Raw genomic sequence first — 22,787 nt, 5'->3', positions numbered from 1 at the left:
TAACAGGAAAGTGATTTGTTCAGGAACCACTAAGGACCGACTGGGACACAGTTTGCTGTGGCCATGTACTGAGAGTCTGGTTCCTGAGACCGGAGAGCTGGTTCATGCAGTGGAACAGGTGCACAGTAGAAAGTCAAAGACAAAAGACTACCTCAGACCATCAGCTGTACAGTTGAACTTTGGACATAACCAGGGGTTCCAGCAGGATCATGAACCAATCGCAAGTCAAAGCTGTGAAGCTGATAGCATTAGGCCAACATTAAGCTAACGGAATGGTTTTAGAATAGCTTTCCCAAATAAAGTATCTGAACTGTGTGGAAATGTCAGGTTTGGATGGATGTGGTACCAGGTATTACTACATCCACCACACAATGGAACCACCTTTGTCCTGGATGGCAACCACTCAAGCAAACAACTGATTCATCCCCAATCTCAAAGTACCTGCTGCAGCCACTAGAGGTGGACGGATCGATCCTAATATTGATAATATTGATACCAACGCTGGTATCGATATTGAACGATCCTCATGTAAAAAGATCGATAATCAAGCTTTTTTTCTCTCCCGCACACACTGACTGCTGTGCACGCAGATTCATCAAAGTCTACTCTGTAAGAGCAGCGCTGCGCTGTGTCACACAACACGGAGCAGCGCACCCTCCCCCCTCTGGTCTTTTGTTGTTGTGCCATCACGTGGCTCAGCGGCACCAGCCAACAGCCATGCAGGTTGGCTCAGCCTGGCACCTAAGTTGTGTTGAGTGATATTTTTTTAAGCAAAAATGTTGATTGTGATAAAGTATTTTGTTGTCACGTACAATATTTGGCGAAATTCTATCCTAGGTCTTTTGGATCCTTTGGATCTATGAAGCTTAAATACGAAAAAGTATCGTATCGAAATCAGCGATACTGGGCCTGTATTTACTTGGTATCGGATCAATACCAAAATTCCTGTTATCGCCCACCTCTAGCAGCCAGGTGAACCGGGGGGCGTGGCCTTGGCTTCACACTCTCACGCGTGTCACTAGCTCAGGCAGTGAACAAGCTCGTTTTGGTCACAAAAATGATGCAATTTAAACACGTTTCTAACTGCTTTTTTTGCACTTTGGTTTCGCGTCCAGATAAATAAACCACACTAAGTCTCCGTTTGTGGAAGTTTAAACCTGTCGGTATACTTTATTTGACCCTCTGTTGATTTCAGAAATTTCGGCCACGTGCACAGCTGTACACGCGCACCGCGTCATGTTTTCTTTACATTTATGACGGGAAAACATGTTTTCAGCGAATCGTCAGGACTGGTTTGTGGATTAATACTATAATATATAAAAATTATATTTAAAATCCGCATTAATGCTGTAAAAAATTCGTTTTTGATTGAAAGTGCGCTGGTATTACCGTAAACCTCAGTATACACGCGCACCACAAACTGTCAAAACAAGTTTGACTCATTTATTACACAAATGTGTTTTAAAATATATTTATTATGTATAAACTGGTTACGAAAGTCTTTCTCGATTTGCATAAATAAAAGCCACACCATTGCATTTTTCTTAATCTTTTGTTAGAATGGTATCGATTGGAGCCGAAGTTGTAAAAGCTTCAGACTCGTGGAATCGTGAAGCTTCGGTTCGCTTGAGTGACTTTAACTTATTGAACTGTATGACTCTTCTGTGAATGAAGCAGTGTTTCGCCGTGCCATGGTGTCATAAGACAAACTCTAGTCAACTTTACAAGATTGGACGTTTTTTGTTCGGACGGCTGTTTTGCAGACTCGCTCTTCACACCATGTCTCCAGCTAAAGCGGCTGCAGGTTAGTGGTGTTTGTGCTGACATTTCCCGATGGCTGTCTGAGTGTTCTTAGCTAATGTGAGTTAGCCGAAGCCTCACATGTTCGCTTCTGTCCACAATCAATAAAGTCCAAATTTAGCCGGTCAAAAGCTGCTTGAAGCAGTGACCGGTGTTTGACTGCACAGCGATGCTTTGCAGTCAAACACTGGAAAATTACTGCGCACGTGTCACTTCAGTGTAAGATCGGATTCAGAACAGAAGTTTTATTTTCCAAAAACATTCTTGTGGAGCAGCAGAGGTGTCAGCTCTGTTATTAATTCTCTGTTTAGACTCTGTGCCGTCACCCTGTGCAAATAAATCACATGGATCAGGGACACGTTTTATTTTGGGGGAGTTTGTGTGGCAGTGCAGTGGCGGCTCCAGACAGAATCCTCGGGTGGGGGGGGCTAAGGCTGGGCAGACAGTGTACGATATTTTCAATTGTTGCGCATGATTCATGTTCTCACACTGTACGGCTGATGCTCTGATGAGATCTGACTGCTCACATTGTACGTTCAAAAACCACACGTCGGAAGCTTTTTTTCTTTAAAAAAAAAATTTATTTCATGCCTATCAGTGCGCACAGTGAGTGAAATCAGGTGGGGGAGACTGAACGTATATGCGCGCGCGCGCACACACAGCAGACAGCAACATGATCCATGAGAGGACAGTAAAAAATAAAATAAACATTGGTAACAGGTGTGGCTACTTACATTGTTGTGTAAATAAATTATATTTCATATGGAGTCATACAGCTGTGCAAGGTGCAGCAACTTATTCCCTCATCTATTCGTAAATCCTGCTGTTGTCTGCTGTGTGTGTGTGCGCACGCGCGCATATACGTTCAGTCTCCCACCGCCTGATTCCACTCACTGCGCGCTGATAGGCATGAACTTTAATATGATATTAGGTTATTGCGAGGGAACACACAAAAAAACCCCATAAGACTTTACATGAGATCACTGTTTGCTCTCTCCGGTGTTTGCTCATGCACAGTGCGCGAGGTAATCAGCGCGTAGATGCTTGTACAGCTGCTTCAGCAGCGCGGAACCCTCACGAGCCACGACAGCCGACCAAAATATCAAACAGGTTTGATTTTCATCCGACCATACGATTCCTGATCGGGAGGTGGTCGTGAGATGTTAAACGTAGCTCGTTACTCCATGTAGACTGCACGATGCAGGACGCACGATTAAGCAGAAACTCGGCGCGATCCAAAAAATTCTCGCACGAGTGAAAAATCGGCTGAAAAAGGGCCAAAACTCGCACAGTGTAAGCCCGCCTTAAGGCGATGGCTAAAGTGTCCCATTCAGTAATGGGTTGCCGCGGACTTTACACCGAGCACCCTCTGGTGGCCATTTTTGGCCGATGAAAACATCACCGGGCTCAATACAAATACATATAACTTGGTCACTTTTCAAATGGGTAAGACTCGTCAATAAAGTCAGTTTAATGCACAATGGTTCATTTCAGGTCAGCATGGTGTATAAATCTCGTAGTTCCATGTAGTGATAGCTGTTAGTTGGCTGTTAGAAACAAGCTAGAGACAAAACAAAACCAGCTGATTTCAGTAGACAATCAATGGAACCCAGACTTGTTTTCATCGGGCGGCCAGTCGTGGAGGTACGAATTCTCGCCTTTGGATTGGCCACTTCACCGGAAGTGACGTGGCTCCGCGGCAACCCATAAGTAAGTAAATAACTGTTGAACATTCCACTGTACCAGAGACATGGAAGATGGCCACAGTTACCCCGATTTTTAAGGCGGCGATAAAAATAATATTAATAACTACAGACCAGTTAGCATACTGCCAGTCTTTTCTAGAGTCCTTGAAAAGTGGGTTGCTAAGCAATTAATTCAACATCTACAAAGTGGCCAAACCACTTTGCATCCCATGCAGTTTAGCTTTCGTACATATCATTAGGGATGTCCTGATCTGATCACGTGATCAGAAATCGGGCCCGATCACGTGGTTTCAGACTTGATCGAAATCGGACGTTGCATCCCCATCAGGAATCCGATATAGATTTTATCCTCATTATTTTGAATAAATGTGTGTGGAAAATTATTTTTTGCTTTATTTTTTCTTTGCCTATTTTTGATTGTAAACCTTTATTACACTTATAAAACACAACAAAAGCATATATATTCTGAAAGCACAGATTGTCCTGAAAAAAAGACATAAAACTTGATTGTGGGATGCAGGGGGAGCTGTTAACAGCAATAATAAAACATTTATGCCAGGCGAGTGAACTGTCCAAAAAATGCCCTCGGACCCCAGAGGGTTAATATGTACTGTCCCTTTTAAATAAATAAATGAAATGTAATAACATGTAGCTAACAAGGTAATTTGTTAGATGGTGTGCAGATTGTTCATCCAGCAAACTTGCCATTGTTTGGTTGCTTCATGTAGCAAAACCACCAGCAGGGCTGTCAAGTTTCACGCACTGACCATGAGACACGTTTAAACCCAGTGACACGTCACCTTTTATATTTCACAAGAGAATGGACACCGAGGGTTCCCATTAGATACAGACTAGTTTTCTGCAGAGTTCATTATTCTGTCCACTGTGGCTGACATTGAACACGTAATGGACATAATTCATCATACCACGTGATGGTCTCATGGTTAAGTGCTGGGCTTGAGACCAGTGGATCCTTGGTTCAAATCCCAGCCTGACCGGAAAATCACTAAGGGCTCTTGGGCAAGGTCCTTAATCCCCGAGTTGCTCCCGGTGTGTAGTGGGCGCCTTGTATGGCAGCACCCTGACATCGGGGTGAATGTGAGGCATTATTGTAAAGCACGTTGAGCATCTGATACGCGGAAAAGCGCTATATAAATGCAGTCCATTTTATTTACCATTTACATGCACAGTCAGTTTTCACTATTAACCACACAAACAATAATTCTCAATCATCCTTGAGATGTTTCTGCAGCTTAATTGTGCTAAATTCAGTTGATTGGACATGATTTGGAAAGACACAAACCTGTCTACATAAGAGGTCCCACAGTTGACAGTCAGAGCACAAACCAAGGGAATTGTTTGTAGACCTCTGAGACAGGATTGTCTCGAGGTACAAATCTGGGGAAGGGTACAGAAACATTTCTGTTGCTTTGGAGGTCCCAATGAGCACAGTGGCCTTCATCATCTGTAAATGGATGAAGTTCAGATCCACCTGGACTCTTCCTAGAGCTGGACGCCCGTGACATAAAATGTGGGGAAAAAAAAAGAAGCGCTGTGAAAACTTTCCAGCTGCACTGTAACTTAATTTATGGACCTCTGTGGTTTGTGGTTTCCATATGTGGGGATTACCTGGGTTGCTCTGGAAATCTGGTGGAAATGTCATGTCAGTAGCACCTTTAGAAATATATTTACTGAGAAAAATGGTGATGTGTTCAATGCCTATTTTACCTGCTGTAAATGTCGATTGACTGACTAATTAAACAATGTGTCCAAGCAAGTTTGAATGTTGAGAAACTGGTTATGGTTTTAATTTAGAATTTAAAATGTTTATTTCTTTTTGTTAAGTCAACTTATTCCCAGGTATACTGGCTGTAGTTCTGGCATGTTGCTGGTCTGTTCTCAGTGAGACGGATGTTCTTATGTTCTTTCCAGGATATAGATGCCCGCTGGAGGCTGAACTGAAAGAAGTGCTGCAACAAAGGATTATGGTCCTGGATGGTGGCTTAGGAACAATGATCCAGCAGCAGAACCTTGAAGAGGAAGATTTCAGGGGGGACAGATTTAAAGACCACCCCTTTCCTCTGAAGGGCAACAATGACCTTCTCAGCATCACACGGCCGGACATCATTTACCAAATCCACAAGGTACCTCATCGGATCAGCTCTGTTCAAGGTTTTCTCTCTGAAGTTAACATGATGTTATGTTACTGTGGAATCACTGACAAAGTGCAGACATGCATGTCTAATTCAGCTCATGAGTCACAGGAAAGGACTTTTGTTTCTGTTGTGGCAGAGTTTGTGTGACAAATCAGCTGACTGTAGACGGAGAGAGTCACAAAAAGACCTTTCCTTCAGTGAGGGTGGCATATTTTTCTCCGTCTCATTGGTTCCCTGGAGATGTGCTGCGGTGATGATGCTCCGCTTTTCTGAAAAGTTCACAGATTTTCACTCAAGGGTGTTTCTTTTTTTTTTTTTTTCCCAATCATTTAATATTCAAGATTTGCACTTAAACCTGAATTGACATTACTAGAAAATGTTATGGAAACCACGGAGGAAATGCGGACGGTCAGTGCAGATCCCCCGGAAGCACCGTACGGCTGCGCCTGGCCCACCGAATTGAATCCCCCAGGCGGCCTGCGCCATCCCCAACGGTTTCATGCCTTCTTGAACTCTATCTTGAAAGTTCTTTTCTACTTTCCCTTAAGGTATTTATCAACTATCGGTCTCTTTAGCCTTAGCTGGAGTTTATCACCTGCTTTGGGCTACATTCCCAAACAACCTGACTCCGGCAAGACCTGATCCTGGCACGCGGGGGCCATTATCGGCCTCACACCGTCCATGGGCTGAACCTCGATCAGAAGGACTCAGGCCCCGGTCTGCGCCATGCCAGTGGTCTTCCGTACGCCACATTTCCCGCACGCATGTTGGATGGGGATTCGGTACTGGGCTCTTCCCTGTTCGCTTGCCGCTACTGAGGGAATCCTGGTTAGTTTCTTTTCCTCCGCTTAGTAATATGCTTAAATTCAGCGGGTCGTCTCGTCTGATCTGAGGTCATAGACGAAACCTTTTAAAACCAGTTTTTATAAGAGTCAGGCAGGTTTCTATTGGAGGGTGATTCATGACCCCTTTAGCTTTGTCCCCCAAAATTTTTATGGGTAGATATATGTTAGAAAGGAACAAAAATCACTTTTTTAAAAAAAATGCTTGATAGGGTCTGCTTTTTTTTTTTAAGGGGGTCCTGGAAATTTTGGGTCAAAATGAGCCAAAATCGCAAAATCACAAAATTTAGGTTTTTGAATGCTCATATTTCTGTGCACCCTGAGTGAGCCAAATTTAATTTCATTAGTGTTAGTGGACTCTCCAAAAACGTGAAAATTTTGGCGGCTGACTCAGAGCGCAGCCCATAGGTTGCACTGCAAATCGCCATTTTTTTGTAACTATGCACATTTTCACAGCGGCATTGTGGCCTGCATATTTAGTCAGCCAAGGTCTTTTATGTATGTGATGATAGATTACAACCTCTTACTTTGATTTTGTTGAAAATTTTGGCAGCTGACTTTGGGCGCACAGGTATAGAGGGCGCTTTTTGCCGCCAAAATGCGAAATTACTACTTTTTCGTGAAATAATTTCTGCATGTGCCCTAAGTCAAAGTGATGAAATATGGCTCATATTGTGACTCAGCATCTTTAGTTTCAGTGGTAAAGAGAGTTTTTTGGCTGGTTTTGGTATCGACCCTTTTTGCACCGTTTGTGTTGAAGAGGCCAAATATGGTAAATTGGGAACTTCCTCCGATTTTAATGAAACTTGGAGAATTTGCTCCCATAACAGGGTAAAGGGGCTTCTATAAGTTTGAGTGCAGTGTGGCAAACCATTCTGGCTGTAGGCCACTCCTATTTGGCCATCAGGTGGCAGCCTGTAGTATTTTGGGGCATTCCTAAAATGTAACAAGAGTTACGAATGTAACTAAGGTTCTATGAATTCCGGATGACTGCCAGAGGGCGGTTCTTTAGCATCTGGATAACTATATATGCGCAAGCACAGAGAGGTTGAGAATATATACCAACAAAGTCACGCCATTGGATGTGACCTGGGTGACGTCACTGGTTGTCTTTATATTCCAGACGCACCCAACGCTCGCTTCTTTTCGGAATGAACTCGCAAGACTCTGAGTGACAAGCAACTCTGGCGGTCATCCGGAATTCATAGAACCTTAGTTACATCCGTAACTCTCGTTCTGTTTCATTCCTACTGACTGCCAGAGGGCGTTGCTTTAGCACCTGGATGACTTAATACCAACAAGGTCATGAAGAGTCACACTCACCTAGCATCAGCAGTGGGGAGAGGAGGCAGACAGCACCGCCGAAGTCACCGCAGGAAGAGCGGCCACATTGTCTGTAATAGCGGGCGAAGGTACAAGACGAAGCCCACGTAGCAGCAGCACAAATATCACTCAAAGGAACACCTCTCGCTGCAGCCCAGGAGGTGGACACCCCTCTGGTGGAATGGCACGTAACTTTAGGAGGCTGAAGACCCCTGAACTTGTATACTTGTAAAATGGCATCCACGACCCAGTGTGAAAGTCGCTACTGTGAGGCAGCACAGCCTTTTTGGTGATCACCGTAACACACAAACAGGGCATCTGTTTTCCAAACCCCAGCAGACGCACTAATGTACCGCTTCAACATTTGGACAGGACACAGGGAACCTGAGATAGATAATTTGGATCAGAATGCGGGGTATACACAGCCAAGGAAACTGGCTGGTTAACATGAAATGTTGAAATTCTCTTGGGTAAAAAGGACAGATTAGGCCACAGCGTAACCCCAGATCTGTCAGACTTCTATCGCAAACAGTCCTCAGCGACTGATAGGGCATGGAGCGCTCCCACCCGCTTAGCCGAAGATAGTGCAAGTAGAAAGGCGGTCTTCACTGATACCTATTTAAGATCAGCACTTTCAACTGGTTTGAAAGGAGATAAGCTTAAACCCTCCAGGACTAGTGGAAGGTCCCATGAAGGTACACATGCAAGCCTTGGAGGCAAACGTAGAGCACCTTTCAAAAAATGACATACTCAGAAAAGCGAACCCACTGACCAGCCATCAACGTAGATGTGCCGGGCAGAGATTGCAGCAACATAATCCTTCAAGGTAGTGACAGAAAGTCCTATCTCCAGCAGTTCTTGTAAATATTTGAGTAGAATAGGCACAGGGCAACGCTCTGGGTCTAACTTTTGGTTCTCACACCAACTTTTGGTTCTCACACCACCGTGCAAACAGCTTCCACAAGGGTCAAAACATGTCCATCACCTGGGCTCAAGGGAGCCAAGCAGGTACTACAGCCATGCAACAAAGGCCCCGACAACATTGCGAACTGCGTGCAGATGGCCTGATGGTTACAGATAGAAAGAAAGCGTGAATCGCATGCAGTGTAAATAGTAACACAAGGCACGGAGCGGGAATCACTCGCAGTGTAATGCTAACACAAGCCACGGAGAGTGAATCGCTCACAGTCACAGCCGTAACATGAGACACGGAGCGTGAATCGTTCACAGCCACAGCCGTAACACGAGGCACGGAGCGTGAATCGTTCACAGCCACAGCCGTAACACGAGGCACGGCGTGTGAATCGTTCACAGTCACAGCCGTAACATGAGGCACGGAGCGTGAATCACTCGCAGTGTATGACTCACTCGCAGCGTAATGCTAACACAAGCCACGGAGAGTGAATCGCTCACAGTCACAGCCGTAACATGAGACACGGAGCGTGAATCGTTCACAGTCACAGCCGTAACACGAGGCACGGAGCGTGAATCTTTCACAGCCACAGTCGTAACACGAGGCACGGAGCGTGAATCTTTCACAGCCACAGTCGTAACACGAGGCACGGAGCGTGAATCTTTCACAGCCACAGTCGTAACACGAGGCACGGAGCGTGAATCGTTCACAGCCACAGCCGTAACACGAGGCACGGAGCGTGAATCGTTCACAGCCACAGCCATAACACGAGGCACGGAGCGTGAATCGTTCACAGCCACAGCCGTAACACGAGGCACGCAGCGTGAATCGTTCACAGCCACAGCCGTAACACGAGGCACGCAGTGTGAATCGTTCACAGCCACAGCCGTAACACGAGGCACGCAGCGTGAATCGTTCACAGCCACAGCCGTAACACGAGGCACGCAGCGTGAATCGTTCACAGCCACAGCCGTAACACGAGGCACGCAGCGTGAATCGTTCACAGCCACAGCCGTAACACGAGGCACGGAGCGTGAATCGTTCACAGCCACAGCCGTAACACGAGGCACGGAGCGTGAATCGTTCACAGCCACAGCCGTAACACGAGGCACGGAGCGTGAATCGTTCACAGCCACAGCCGTAACACGAGGCACGGAGCGTGAATCGTTCACAGCCACAGCCGTAACACGAGGCACGCAGCGTGAATCGTTCACAGCCACAGCCGTAACACGAGGCACGCAGCGTGAATCGTTCACAGCCACAGCCGTAACACGAGGCACGCAGCGTGAATCGTTCACAGCCACAGCCGTAACACGAGGCACGCAGCGTGAATCGTTCACAGCCACAGCCGTAACACGAGGCACGCAGCGTGAATCGTTCACAGCCACAGCCGTAACACGAGGCACGCAGCGTGAATCGTTCACAGCCACAGCCGTAACACGAGGCACGCAGCGTGAATCGTTCACAGCCACAGCCGTAACACGAGGCACGCAGCGTGAATCGTTCACAGCCACAGCCGTAACACGAGGCACGCAGCGTGAATCGTTCACAGCCACAGCCGTAACACGAGGCACGCAGCGTGAATCGTTCACAGCCACAGCCGTAACACGAGGCACGCAGCGTGAATCGTTCACAGCCACAGCCGTAACACGAGGCACGCAGCGTGAATCGTTCACAGCCACAGCCGTAACACGAGGCACGCAGCGTGAATCGTTCACAGCCACAGCCGTAACACGAGGCACGCAGCGTGAATCGTTCACAGCCACAGCCGTAACACGAGGCACGCAGCGTGAATCGTTCACAGCCACAGCCGTAACACGAGGCACGCAGCGTGAATCGTTCACAGCCACAGCCGTAACACGAGGCACGCAGCGTGAATCGTTCACAGCCACAGCCGTAACACGAGGCACGCAGCGTGAATCGTTCACAGCCACAGCCGTAACACGAGGCACGCAGCGTGAATCGTTCACAGCCACAGCCGTAACACGAGGCACGCAGCGTGAATCGTTCACAGCCACAGCCGTAACACGAGGCACGCAGCGTGAATCGTTCACAGCCACAGCCGTAACACGAGGCACGCAGCGTGAATCGTTCACAGCCACAGCCGTAACACGAGGCACGCAGCGTGAATCGTTCACAGCCACAGCCGTAACACGAGGCACGCAGCGTGAATCGTTCACAGCCACAGCCGTAACACGAGGCACGCAGCGTGAATCGTTCACAGCCACAGCCGTAACACGAGGCACGCAGCGTGAATCGTTCACAGCCACAGCCGTAACACGAGGCACGCAGCGTGAATCGTTCACAGCCACAGCCGTAACACGAGGCACGGCGTGTGAATCGTTCACAGTCACAGCCGTAACATGAGGCACGGAGCGTGAATCACTCGCAGTGTATGACTCACTCGCAGCGTAATGCTAACACAAGCCACGGAGAGTGAATCACTCGCAGTGTATGACTCACTCGCAGCGTAATGCTAACACAAGCCACGGAGCGTGAATCGTTCACAGTCACAGCCGTAACACGAGGCACGGAGCGTGAATCTTTCACAGCCACAGTCGTAACACGAGGCACGGAGCGTGAATCTTTCACAGCCACAGTCGTAACACGAGGCACGGAGCGTGAATCTTTCACAGCCACAGCCGTAACACGAGGCACGGAGCGTGAATCGTTCACAGCCACAGCCGTAACACGAGGCACGGAGCGTGAATCGTTCACAGCCACAGCCGTAACACGAGGCACGGAGCGTGAATCGTTCACAGCCACAGCCGTAACACGAGGCACGCAGCGTGAATCGTTCACAGCCACAGCCGTAACACGAGGCACGCAGCGTGAATCGTGCACAGCCACAGCCGTAACACGAGGCACGCAGCGTGAATCGTTCACAGCCACAGCCGTAACACGAGGCACGCAGCGTGAATCGTTCACAGCCACAGCCGTAACACGAGGCACGCAGCGTGAATCGTTCACAGCCACAGCCGTAACACGAGGCACGGAGCGTGAATCGTTCACAGCCACAGCCGTAACACGAGGCACGGAGCGTGAATCGTTCACAGCCACAGCCGTAACACGAGGCACGGAGCGTGAATCGTTCACAGCCACAGCCGTAACACGAGGCACGGAGCGTGAATCGTTCACAGCCACAGCCGTAACACGAGGCACGCAGCGTGAATCGTTCACAGCCACAGCCGTAACACGAGGCACGCAGCGTGAATCGTTCACAGCCACAGCCGTAACACGAGGCACGCAGCGTGAATCGTTCACAGCCACAGCCGTAACACGAGGCACGCAGCGTGAATCGTTCACAGCCACAGCCGTAACACGAGGCACGCAGCGTGAATCGTTCACAGCCACAGCCGTAACACGAGGCACGCAGCGTGAATCGTTCACAGCCACAGCCGTAACACGAGGCACGCAGCGTGAATCGTTCACAGCCACAGCCGTAACACGAGGCACGCAGCGTGAATCGTTCACAGCCACAGCCGTAACACGAGGCACGCAGCGTGAATCGTTCACAGCCACAGCCGTAACACGAGGCACGCAGCGTGAATCGTTCACAGCCACAGCCGTAACACGAGGCACGCAGCGTGAATCGTTCACAGCCACAGCCGTAACACGAGGCACGCAGCGTGAATCGTTCACAGCCACAGCCGTAACACGAGGCACGCAGCGTGAATCGTTCACAGCCACAGCCGTAACACGAGGCACGCAGCGTGAATCGTTCACAGCCACAGCCGTAACACGAGGCACGCAGCGTGAATCGTTCACAGCCACAGCCGTAACACGAGGCACGCAGCGTGAATCGTTCACAGCCACAGCCGTAACACGAGGCACGCAGCGTGAATCGTTCACAGCCACAGCCGTAACACGAGGCACGCAGCGTGAATCGTTCACAGCCACAGCCGTAACACGAGGCACGCAGCGTGAATCGTTCACAGCCACAGCCGTAACACGAGGCACGCAGCGTGAATCGTTCACAGCCACAGCCGTAACACGAGGCACGCAGCGTGAATCGTTCACAGCCACAGCCGTAACACGAGGCACGGAGCGTGAATCGTTCACAGCCACAGTAATAACACGATGCACACAGCCCAAACAGTAGCTGCTAGCGGTACTGCTAAAGTACTTCAAGGAGTGGAAAACTCTCACGGCAAGCCCAACACAGTACACTATACTGGTTCCGATACACACACTGCCACGTAGTTAACGGGGTTAGCGACAAGTAGCCAGCTTTCGTCGAAACAACACAGCTAAAAGGTTAGCGGCTAGCAGCTATTGACTTCAGCTGTGCTCAGAGGAAAATACCCAGCAGGGCAGCGGCGAAGGTGCGCACCTGGTGAGGAAGGTGTACTCACGACAGGCGAATCAAAAAATACAAAATGGTGAAGCCGTGTCTCGCAGCCTCTGGAGGACGTGTGCAGTGCACGTAGCTCCAACCAAAAGTGGGTTGCAAGGCTACAAGCGAGAGCGGCAATCGTAGCTAAATGCGTTCTCAACCTCTTCAGAATGCGAGAATGTAGAAAAGAAGCTTGTTGTTTATTTGAAGCAAAGGAGAGCAAAATATGTTTTAAAAAAAGCTTCTGACTGTTGTGTTGACTTATTGCTGCATCAACACTGAGTTTGTTAAACAAAGCAAGACTAATGCCCACTGCCCATTCATTCATTCATTTTCTGTACCAGCTGCTTTTTCTTTCTTTGATTCACTCACAGTCAGTGGGGATGAGTCAGCCAGTCATGCGGCATTTCTCTGGTGATTATCACCAAACATGTTATGTGTGTTTGGCATAGTGACCTGAAAAAGCCTCTTGATTTTGATGTAAAAAGGTCAAAGGTCAAAATCAATGAATTGTACCTTGTAAAAACCTTCTGGAGAAAATCGTCACTTACAGTATTATCATTGTTTTCCAGTGTGCTGTGGGTTAGTACAGACCGTGCACTTGTTATTCCTTCATGTCCAGTGGTGTGTGATGAAATACTTATGGATCAGTGGAACACCACATAGCAGAAATGGCAGTATGATCACAGTTGTGTTTCTGAAGTTGTACGGTTGTGTTTTTAAAGGAGTACCTGGATGCTGGTGCTGACATCATAGAGACCAACACATTCAGCAGCACAGCTGTGGCCCAGGCGGACTACGGACTGCAACACCTGGTAAGAACACAACCTGGTCTGGTCATACAAACTTCCATAGTAATTCAACTTATTTTATTTGTATGGCACCACATCACAACAATTCTGCTTCAAGGCACATGAGCCTAGGCTAAGTGTTAGCTGGTCAAACTGATGTGAACTGATGTCTTGCTGGACCAAGAACCATCATTTCAGTCGTATCAGAGTTTAAAAGTAAGAAATTGCCGGAAATCCAGCTTTTCACTGAAGTAAGGCAGTCTTCAAAAGTCATGGATGTGTATGAGATTACCAGCAATTATTGGCAAGTACAACTGAGTGTCATCAGCATCGCAGTGAAAAGTAATCCCATACCTAGGGCTGTCACGAGTAGGAATTTCTGGATACGATTAATTGTCAGACAAATAATTGCAATTGACGAATATATTGTCTATTTTTTTTTCTTTTTTCCCCCCTTCTTTATATTCTACTATTGTAGTATAATTACACAACTTTGGAAGAATGTTTGGCTTCTGTGAGTGGAGAAACTGGGAATAGTGCAACATTTTTATTTTCATTTTACATACAGTCCCAACTTTTTCTGATTTGTGGTTGTTTCTGTTGCATTTCTGAAATTGTTTCTCCTCATCAGTCACGTTTTGTGCTTAAACACTGCATTAAGCTCAAGATTGAACAAATAAATACCTTTGGAAAATAACAGCTGTTAAAGTTCAGAGTTCTCACCTGCTTTTTGTGATCTGTGCGTCTGAACATCACCACAGCTTCTCCATGTCAGGGTTTTTTTATTTTTTATTTTTTTTGTGGCTCAGTTCATTCATATATTCTCATTTTTTAAATATGTTTTTAAAGCTATTTGACCATTTATTTAATCTCATGATCTCATAAATTCAGCATACGACGCGCACATGGTGTGAACAGGATGGTAACGGCAGAATCACACCTTTAGAGAAAATTCAGAGAGAAGTAAAAGCAGCTCCACGTTCTGGGGTTTTTTTTTACTTGTTCACTCGGGTTAAAATCCTCTCTCTGTTCCGCGCTCGATGCGCACTGATGGTTCTCAGACTGTAACCTGTCGCGCCTGCATTCAGGAATCTCCCTCACGCACCCCCTCCCTCCCAGTCTGCAGCCTGTTGACTCCGTGCGCGCGCACACACACACACACACAGACACACACACCGACAGCTCCGGATTTTAGACGGCTTTTGAAGAAGACGGCCACTGTTTTAATCGGCCGTCTTATCCAAACGGCAGGATGGATCGCTCTTCAGCCTCCATGTTACTGTCCTGCCCTAAGACGAGAGCGAAACAGAGTGAGCGAGGCTGCAGCACAATGACGTCAGATTCTGACTCGTTTTATGCTTTGTGGATAAAATAAATAATTCACAGTAATCGCGAATATGAAAAATAATCGCGAATATGAAAAATAATCGCGATTGACGAATATTGTAATAATTGTGACAGTCCTACCCATACCTTTGCAGTATTTGCCCAAGGGGTGCTATACAACCCCTGGCAAAAATTATGGAATCACCAGCCTCGGAGGATGTTCATTCAGTTGTTTAATTTTGTAGAAAAAAAGCAGATCACAGACATGACACAAAACTAAAGTCATTTCAAATGGCAACTTTCTGGCTTTAAGAAACACTATAAGAAATCAGGAAAAAAAATTGTGGCAGTCAGTAACGGTTACTTTTTTAGACCAAGCAGAGGGAAACAAATATGGACTCACTCAATTCTGAGGAATAAATTATGGAATCATGAAAAACAAAAGCACGCTCCAACACATCACTAGTATTTTGTTGCACCACCTCTGGCTTTTATAACAGCTTGCAGTCTCTGAGGCATGGACTTAATGAGTGACAAACAGTACTCTTCATCAATCTGGCTCCAACTTTCTCTGATTGCTGTTGCCAGATCAGCTTTGCAGGTTGGAGCCTTGTCATGGACCATTTTCTTCAACTTCCACCAAACATTTTCAATTGGATTAAGATCCGGACTATTTGCAGGCCATGACGTTGACCCTATGTGTCTTTTTGCAAGGAATGTTTTCACAGTTTTTGCTCTATGGCAAGATGCATTATCATCTTGAAAAATGATTTCATCATCCCCAAACATCCTTTCAATTGATGTGATAAGAAAAGTGTCCGAAATATCAACGTAAACTTGTGCATTTATTGATGATGTAATGACAGCCATCTCCCCAGTGCCTTTACCTGACATGCAGCCCCATATCATCAATGGCTGTGGAAATTTACATGTTCTCTTCAGGAAGTCATCTTTATAAATCTCATTGGAACGGCACCAAACAAAAGTTCCAGCATCATCACCTTGCCCAATGCAGATTCGAGATTCATCACTGAATATGACTTTCATCCAGTCATCCACAGTCCATAATTGCTTTTCCTTAGCCCATTGTAACCTTGTTTTTTTCTGTTTAGGTGTTAATGATGGCTTTCGTTTAGCTTTTCTGTATGTAAATCTCATTTCCTTTAGGTGGTTTCTTACAGTTCAGTCACAGACGTTGATTCCAGTTTCCTCCCATTCGTTCCTCATTTGTTTTGTTGTGCATTTTTGATTTTTGAGACATATTGCTTTAAGTTTTCTGTCTTGACGCTTTGATGTCTTCCTTGGTCTACCAGTATGTTTGCCTTTAACAACCTTCCATATTGTTTGTATTTGGTCCAGAGTTTAGACACAGCTGACTGTGAACAACCAACATCTTTTGCAACATTGCATAATGATTTACCCTCTTTTAAGAGTTTGATAATCCTCTCCTTTGTTTCAATTGACATCTTTCGTGTTGGAGCCATGATTCATGTCAGTCCACTTGGTGCAACAGCTCTCCAAGGTGTGATCACTCCTTTTTAGATGCAGACTAACGAGCTGATCTGATTTGATGCAGGTGTTAGTTTTGGGGATGAAAATTTACAGGGTGATTGCATAATTCTTTCCTCAGAATTGAGTGAGTCCATATTTTTTTCCCTCTGCTTGGTCTAAAAAAGTAACCGTTACTGACTACCACAATTATTTTTCCTGATTTCTTATAGTGTTTCTTAAAGCCAGAAAGTTGCCATTTGAAATGACTTTAGTTTTGTGTCATGTCTGTGATCTGCTTTTTTTCTACAAAATTAAACAACTGAATGAACATCCTCCGAGGCCGGTGATTCCATAATTATTGCCAGGGGTTGTATAAGGGAGAAAAGTAGGGGGTCTAAGATGGACTCCTGTGGAACTCCATATTTCATGGCAACAACATTTGAGGTGACATTATTGTACAGGACACAATTAGAGCAACTGGTCAGGTATGATGTCAACCATGCAGGGGCATTCCCTGCAATCCCAAAGTAATTCTCCAGCCTATCGAGTAGAATACATTGATGCACCACACTGAACGCAGCGCTAAGATCTAACAGTAACAGAACCATAGTGGTGTCTGAATCCATTGCAAGCAGAAGATAATTTACCACTTCAGTAAGAGCTGGTTCCGTGGGATGGTGCGTTCTAAGTGAAGACTACAGTCACTCAAAGAGGTTTATCTCAGTAAGGTGGTCCACGAGCTGCTGTGAAACCACTTTTCCCGAATTTTAGAACAAAATTATAGATTTGATACCTGCCTATAATTTTTCAGTAGACTAGGGTCAAGGTTAGGTTTCTTAAGTAATGGTTCAGTCACTGCAGATTTGAAACATTTAGGAATAGATCCAGAAGTTAGTGACAGGTTAATAATTTCCAGTACAGTCAGCTCAAGAGCCACAGGTCCTTAAACAATTTCGTTGGCGCTGTTGTGCTCAGACGTTTACATACCCTGGCAGAATTTTACTTTTTTTTGCCTATTTTTCAGAGAATATGAATGATAACACAGAAATTTCTTTTCACTTATGGTTAGTGCTTGTGTGAAGCCATTTATTGTCAGACAACTGTGTTTACTCTTTTTAAATCATAATGACAGTAGAAACTACCCAAATGACCCTGATCAAAAGTTTACATACCTCGGTTCTTAATGCCTTGTGTTGCCCCCTTTAGCATCAGTGACAGCTTGGAGTCTTTTGTGGTAGTTGTGGACGAGGCTCTTTATTTTCTCTCATGGTAAAGGTGCCCATTCTTCTTTGCAAAAAGCCTCCAGTTCCTGTAAATTCCTGGGCTGTCTTGCATGAACTGCACGTTTGAGATCTCCCCAAAGTGGCTCAATGATACTGAAGTCAGGAGAGGAGACTGAGATGGTCAAAATCAAATTTATTAATTGCTATAGCGCCAACTCACAATGAGATCACCTCAAGGCCCTTTACACAACACAATACCGAAAACAGAGGAAAAAATGTAATAAAAATAAAAATAAAAAAACCCACAATAAAAAGACAAAACCATAAAAGAGCACAAGAATAAAAACACAAAATAATACAATAAAACTAATGATAAAACAAGGAAAACAAATGGATTTTTAGTCTTGATTTAAAAGTCTCCACATTATCCGACTGCTGTATATGTGCCAGGAGATCATTCCACAGAGCTGGGGCACGGTAGGAGAAAGCTCTGTGACCAGCAGACTTTTTATTCACTCTGGGAACACATAAAAGTCCTGCACCCTGTGAGCGGAGGGCCCGCCCTTGACCAGGTCAGCCAGATCGGAAGGTGCAACTCCATGAACAGTTTTAAAGGCCAATAACAGAACCTTAAAATCCGATCTTGCAGCGACAGGAAGCCAGTGAAGAAATGCCAAAATGGGAGTAATATGGTCAAACTTTCTGCCTCGTGTCAAAAGTCAGGCAGCAGCATTTTGAATGAGTTGAAGACCCCTAACGCTGGACTGCGGCAAACCAGAAAATAGAGCATTACAATAGTCCAATCTTGAAGAGACAAATGCATGCAACCATCCCTGGTTCTCAAGACCAGGCACCTAAGTGGCTCTACTCTACTTGTTTTTGTTTTGTTTGTTTTTTTAAGATATTTAGATGTACCTTAGTATATACTAGTAGAGTTCCACCTTAGATTTGGAATGTATAATAGAAATATACCTCACTGAATTTTCTGTGTATCCAGAACCCTAGAACCTTCACTTTATTCTGCTGTGGCTAATAACAGATCAACTTGGCATCGTGTTTTTGGATAGTTGTCATGTTGGAATGCCCAAGCACGTCCCATCTGCAGCTTCCAGGCTGATGAGTGCAAAGTTTCCTCCAGTATTTTCTGATAACATGCTGTATTCATCCTGCCATCAATTTTGACCTAGTTTCCTGTGCCTTTGTAGCTCACACATCCTCAAAACATCAGCAATCCACCTCCATTAGGGTGTATCAAACCCCTCTTGATTTTTAAAATGTTTTTATCTTCTTATGGCGATATAATAAAAATGTTTTACCTTATGAAAAATCATTTGGTCATCATTTCATGAATTTTGATTAACATTTACTGGGTCCACACCGAGATCAAACAAAATAAAGGAAAATAATGGAAAACTCAAGTTGCCGATAACGCCACTCTTGTAGCTAATGAAACCAACTTTGTATTTTGATGTCATGTGGAATGAAGGCTGCTGTTCTAGGATGAGCTACTCGATGATGTGTTTTTCCCTGTGATGGACCAGGGGTGACCAAATCTTCACTATCCTCTTCATCTTGACTTCTTTCACTGTCAGCCAGCTGAACAATTTCACTAGCTATTTTTTTTTCTTTCTTTCTCAGCCTTGTCTTTGAATTTCCTTTGCTTTAGTACTCGCAGTTCTTTACGCTTGATCTGGGATGCCAAGCCTGTTCATGAACAACAGTTTCCATTGACTGAAGAAATTTAATATCTTCTTGGTTTTTCATAACTTAACAACTCTTTCATAACTCTAGTCCACAGAGGAAAGGTCTTCTGCAGATCATTTTCCACATCTTTCAGCATAGCCAGTACACTTGGAGATGAGCGACGGCCTGCTGCTATTACTCAAATTTTAGCATTCTTCTCAACCAGTTCTACAATTTTGTCACAGCCTCCTTTCTCTGAAATCATAGGGATGTTTCCTTTCAGATTGCATCTGAAAGGAAACATTTTGTCTAGAACAATCCTTGCATTGTCCGTGTGTGTTCTGTTTGATGGTGTACCCTGCGCTGATCCTTCACATTGATGAAACGTCACATCTTATGACCTGCTCATTGGTTGGCAGCCTGTAGTCTATAATTTCTTCATCTTTCCTTTATTTGGGAAAATGAAGTTTATAATCACTGTTTCCAAAGTTTTGAGTATTGCCATTATATCAGATATCCATGGCTGATGTGGGCCTGGTAGAATTTCTCTAAATTTAAAAATATTTTACACTGTGTTTTTACTAGGGGTAGAACATTTTAATTTTATATCCATGACAACATTTTTTTTAAAGGGGGGGGGGGGGGGGTGCTGATGTACCATAATATACACACACACACACACACATATATATATATATATATATATATATATATATATAATTCCCCACGGCCTGGTGGTACTCATCGAACCCACCCCCAAACTGTATAAATGTGAGGTGCTCAGACATGCAACATCTAAAGTTACGTGATGTGCTCACTGGGATCACTCAGTTTCAGCTTCACTAGCCACATCACCAACTCACTGGGCACAATTGATCAAAGAAAAGTTTAACATGCATATTTGTTGCCAGAGTCCCTGCCCTGTTATCACTGACAGGTTTCAGGGTGCATGTACACCCATGTCTTTCCAGACACCCTGGTAAGGCATGGATACATCAAAGGAGACTGGGCCAAACCTGGCCCGTGGGGCACCAGTTAGTAACCCTCATTCATGCACTGCACAATGGCAGTTTCAGTGGCATGAATAGTGAGAGAGCATTGAATGGAAAATAAGTTTGTGCAGTGTAAAAATATATTGGGAGGTAGAGAGCCTTTTTTTATGCCAATACTGGTCAGAATCTGTGTAGCAGATGTGAGATCCTGATGCCTGGCACCTTCTAGCTCTGACTGTACTGCTGCAAACAGCAGTGGATTAATAAAAATATGAAGACCATCACGTGGTCAAATGGCTATAAAGATAAGATTTATTCCACAGAAGATTGTTTATATAAGAGAATATCAGATTCACAGTGCTGTGGATGTGCTGAAATGATTGACATCCACATTATTTGATATTTTACCGTATTTTTCATTGCCATTAATATGCATATGTCACGGACATGAATGGGTGAAGCTTGTCAACATCTCACCATGTCATTTAGGTCCTTCAGACTTTATTTTGAGTAAATGCTTCAGGGGAGCATTGCCATGGCAAAAACCTTTCAGCTTCTGGGGGAGCTCTGCCCCCCAGACCCCCAACCTTTTTAAGCATTTTTCTTTATTTGCCTGTCACATGCCTGGAAAAGCTCCTCACCATCAAACCATGTGGAGTGGAATCCTGCAAATGGTGATACAAGCATCAAATTTGGCACAAGTAATCCATAGACATTAACTCTTTAAAACTGATTGGCCACTTGAATTTTCAATAGGCAGCCAGGTAGAGGTCAATTGAAAAATTACACAGGGGTCAAAATTAAAAGATGCTCCAATCATATAGAAAACTACACCGCATTATTTGCCTGATCATAAAGATTCCACAAAAGGTATAGTTTGGACAATCTGTGACTGAATGTTATGGAGTTATGAGGTAAAAGCAGCAAGAAAGGTGACAAAGGTCAGTTTCAGTTTGTACTGGGGTCAAAAGTTAAAGTTGCTCCATTAATTTAGCTCCAGCTGTATTTGTGCTGAATTTGATGCTTGTATCACCATTTGGAGGATTGTTTCAGTTATCTGCTGCACTAATAAGCCAACAGAGCATGAACCAGCTTAAACGTGTGTATATAAGGCAACCCGAATTAAAGGAGAAATACTGCTTTTAACAACCTGGACAGTCGATTACTCACCAATATAACTTGGGTTTGATTAGAAGTCCATAGTTCAAATGACATGTTCAGTTCAAATCTGAAGCAAACATTTTTCTTCTACTAAGGTGGATTAGAACTTTTTGTGGTACACAGCACAAACTACTGGACAGGAGGAACTCACTGATTTGAAAATGCTGGTCTTTCAACCAGATGTGTGGTGCCGTGACATGTCAATCTTCTGTGTCCAATCAGATTTCCGGGGACTCCAGTGAAACTCTGGCCTCCGCTCTAGCTCCACCCATGCCAGGAAGTGTTCAACATTGGACATTTCCTGTTTAACTGTGACTGAGAATTCAGCACTTCCTGTTTGAGTGTGACCTTGCCAATGAGTTCCCGCGAGATTCCATGGGATCTCGCCTGTCATTTCAGGAAGTGTTTTACATTTGAACATTTCCTGTTTTACTGTGGATTTGAATTTTGGCACTTCCTGTTTGGGACACCCTGTACCATGAGTGAGCTTTGCGACGCTTCGCTCATATTATTAACAAAATAGTTCTGGCCTGGGGGGGTTCTTGTTAACATGGTGACCCACCTGGCCTGGAATGCTATCTGGGAAACACTGCTGTCTAAGAATAATCTGAATATATTCGGGTTGTGGGCAGTTGCAGATGTCATCATGGGTTTGGGAAACATTGATTACAACATTTAATTTTTCATAATTTTTAGATATTTTATGGACCAGAAGACAAATTGATTAATCAAGGAAAATAAACAGATCCATCAAATATGAAAGTAACTGTTAGTTGCAGCCCTACTTGACAGGAACATTGTAATTCCCCTTTGGCTACACCCTTAATTCTGAAATTTTGACAAATTTGCAGCATTTGTTGCTTCAGTTTGGCCTCTTTTCCAAAGACGCTAACCTGGGTTCGACCCAAGCACCTTGGAAAAAATAAAAATAAAACGTCTGCTGTTATTTTATCACATTAGCAGACGTTTAGGGTAATTTGTCATCACAAAGTGTCTTCATGGTGGTTTAAATAAAAGGTGTGTTCTGTTGTAATCTGTGACAGT

The 22,787-nt window shown here is 44.9% G+C and overlaps 1 protein-coding gene across 3 annotated transcripts in view; it reads left to right on the top strand.

Annotated features, from left to right (window-relative positions):
- The first annotated feature begins 1,663 nt into the window (after positions 1–1,663).
- Positions 1,664–22,787, top strand: part of mtr (5-methyltetrahydrofolate-homocysteine methyltransferase) — a 148,564-nt gene continuing 127,440 nt past the window's right edge. For all 3 annotated transcript variants that reach the window (XM_034194168.1, XM_034194169.1, XM_034194167.1), the window contains exons 1-3: positions 1,664–1,804; positions 5,439–5,650; positions 13,802–13,891. In XM_034194168.1, the coding sequence (XP_034050059.1) occupies positions 1,669–1,804; positions 5,439–5,650; positions 13,802–13,891 (438 nt within the window). In that variant the 5' untranslated portion in view covers positions 1,664–1,668. The remainder of the gene's footprint in view (positions 1,805–5,438; positions 5,651–13,801; positions 13,892–22,787) is intronic.

Source organism: Thalassophryne amazonica, chromosome 18 (assembly GCF_902500255.1).
Source record: "Thalassophryne amazonica chromosome 18, fThaAma1.1, whole genome shotgun sequence".
Taxonomy (NCBI): domain Eukaryota; kingdom Metazoa; phylum Chordata; class Actinopteri; order Batrachoidiformes; family Batrachoididae; genus Thalassophryne; species Thalassophryne amazonica.
The sequence above is the reverse complement of the archived record's forward strand: the minus strand, read 5'-3'. Positions and strand labels throughout refer to the sequence as shown.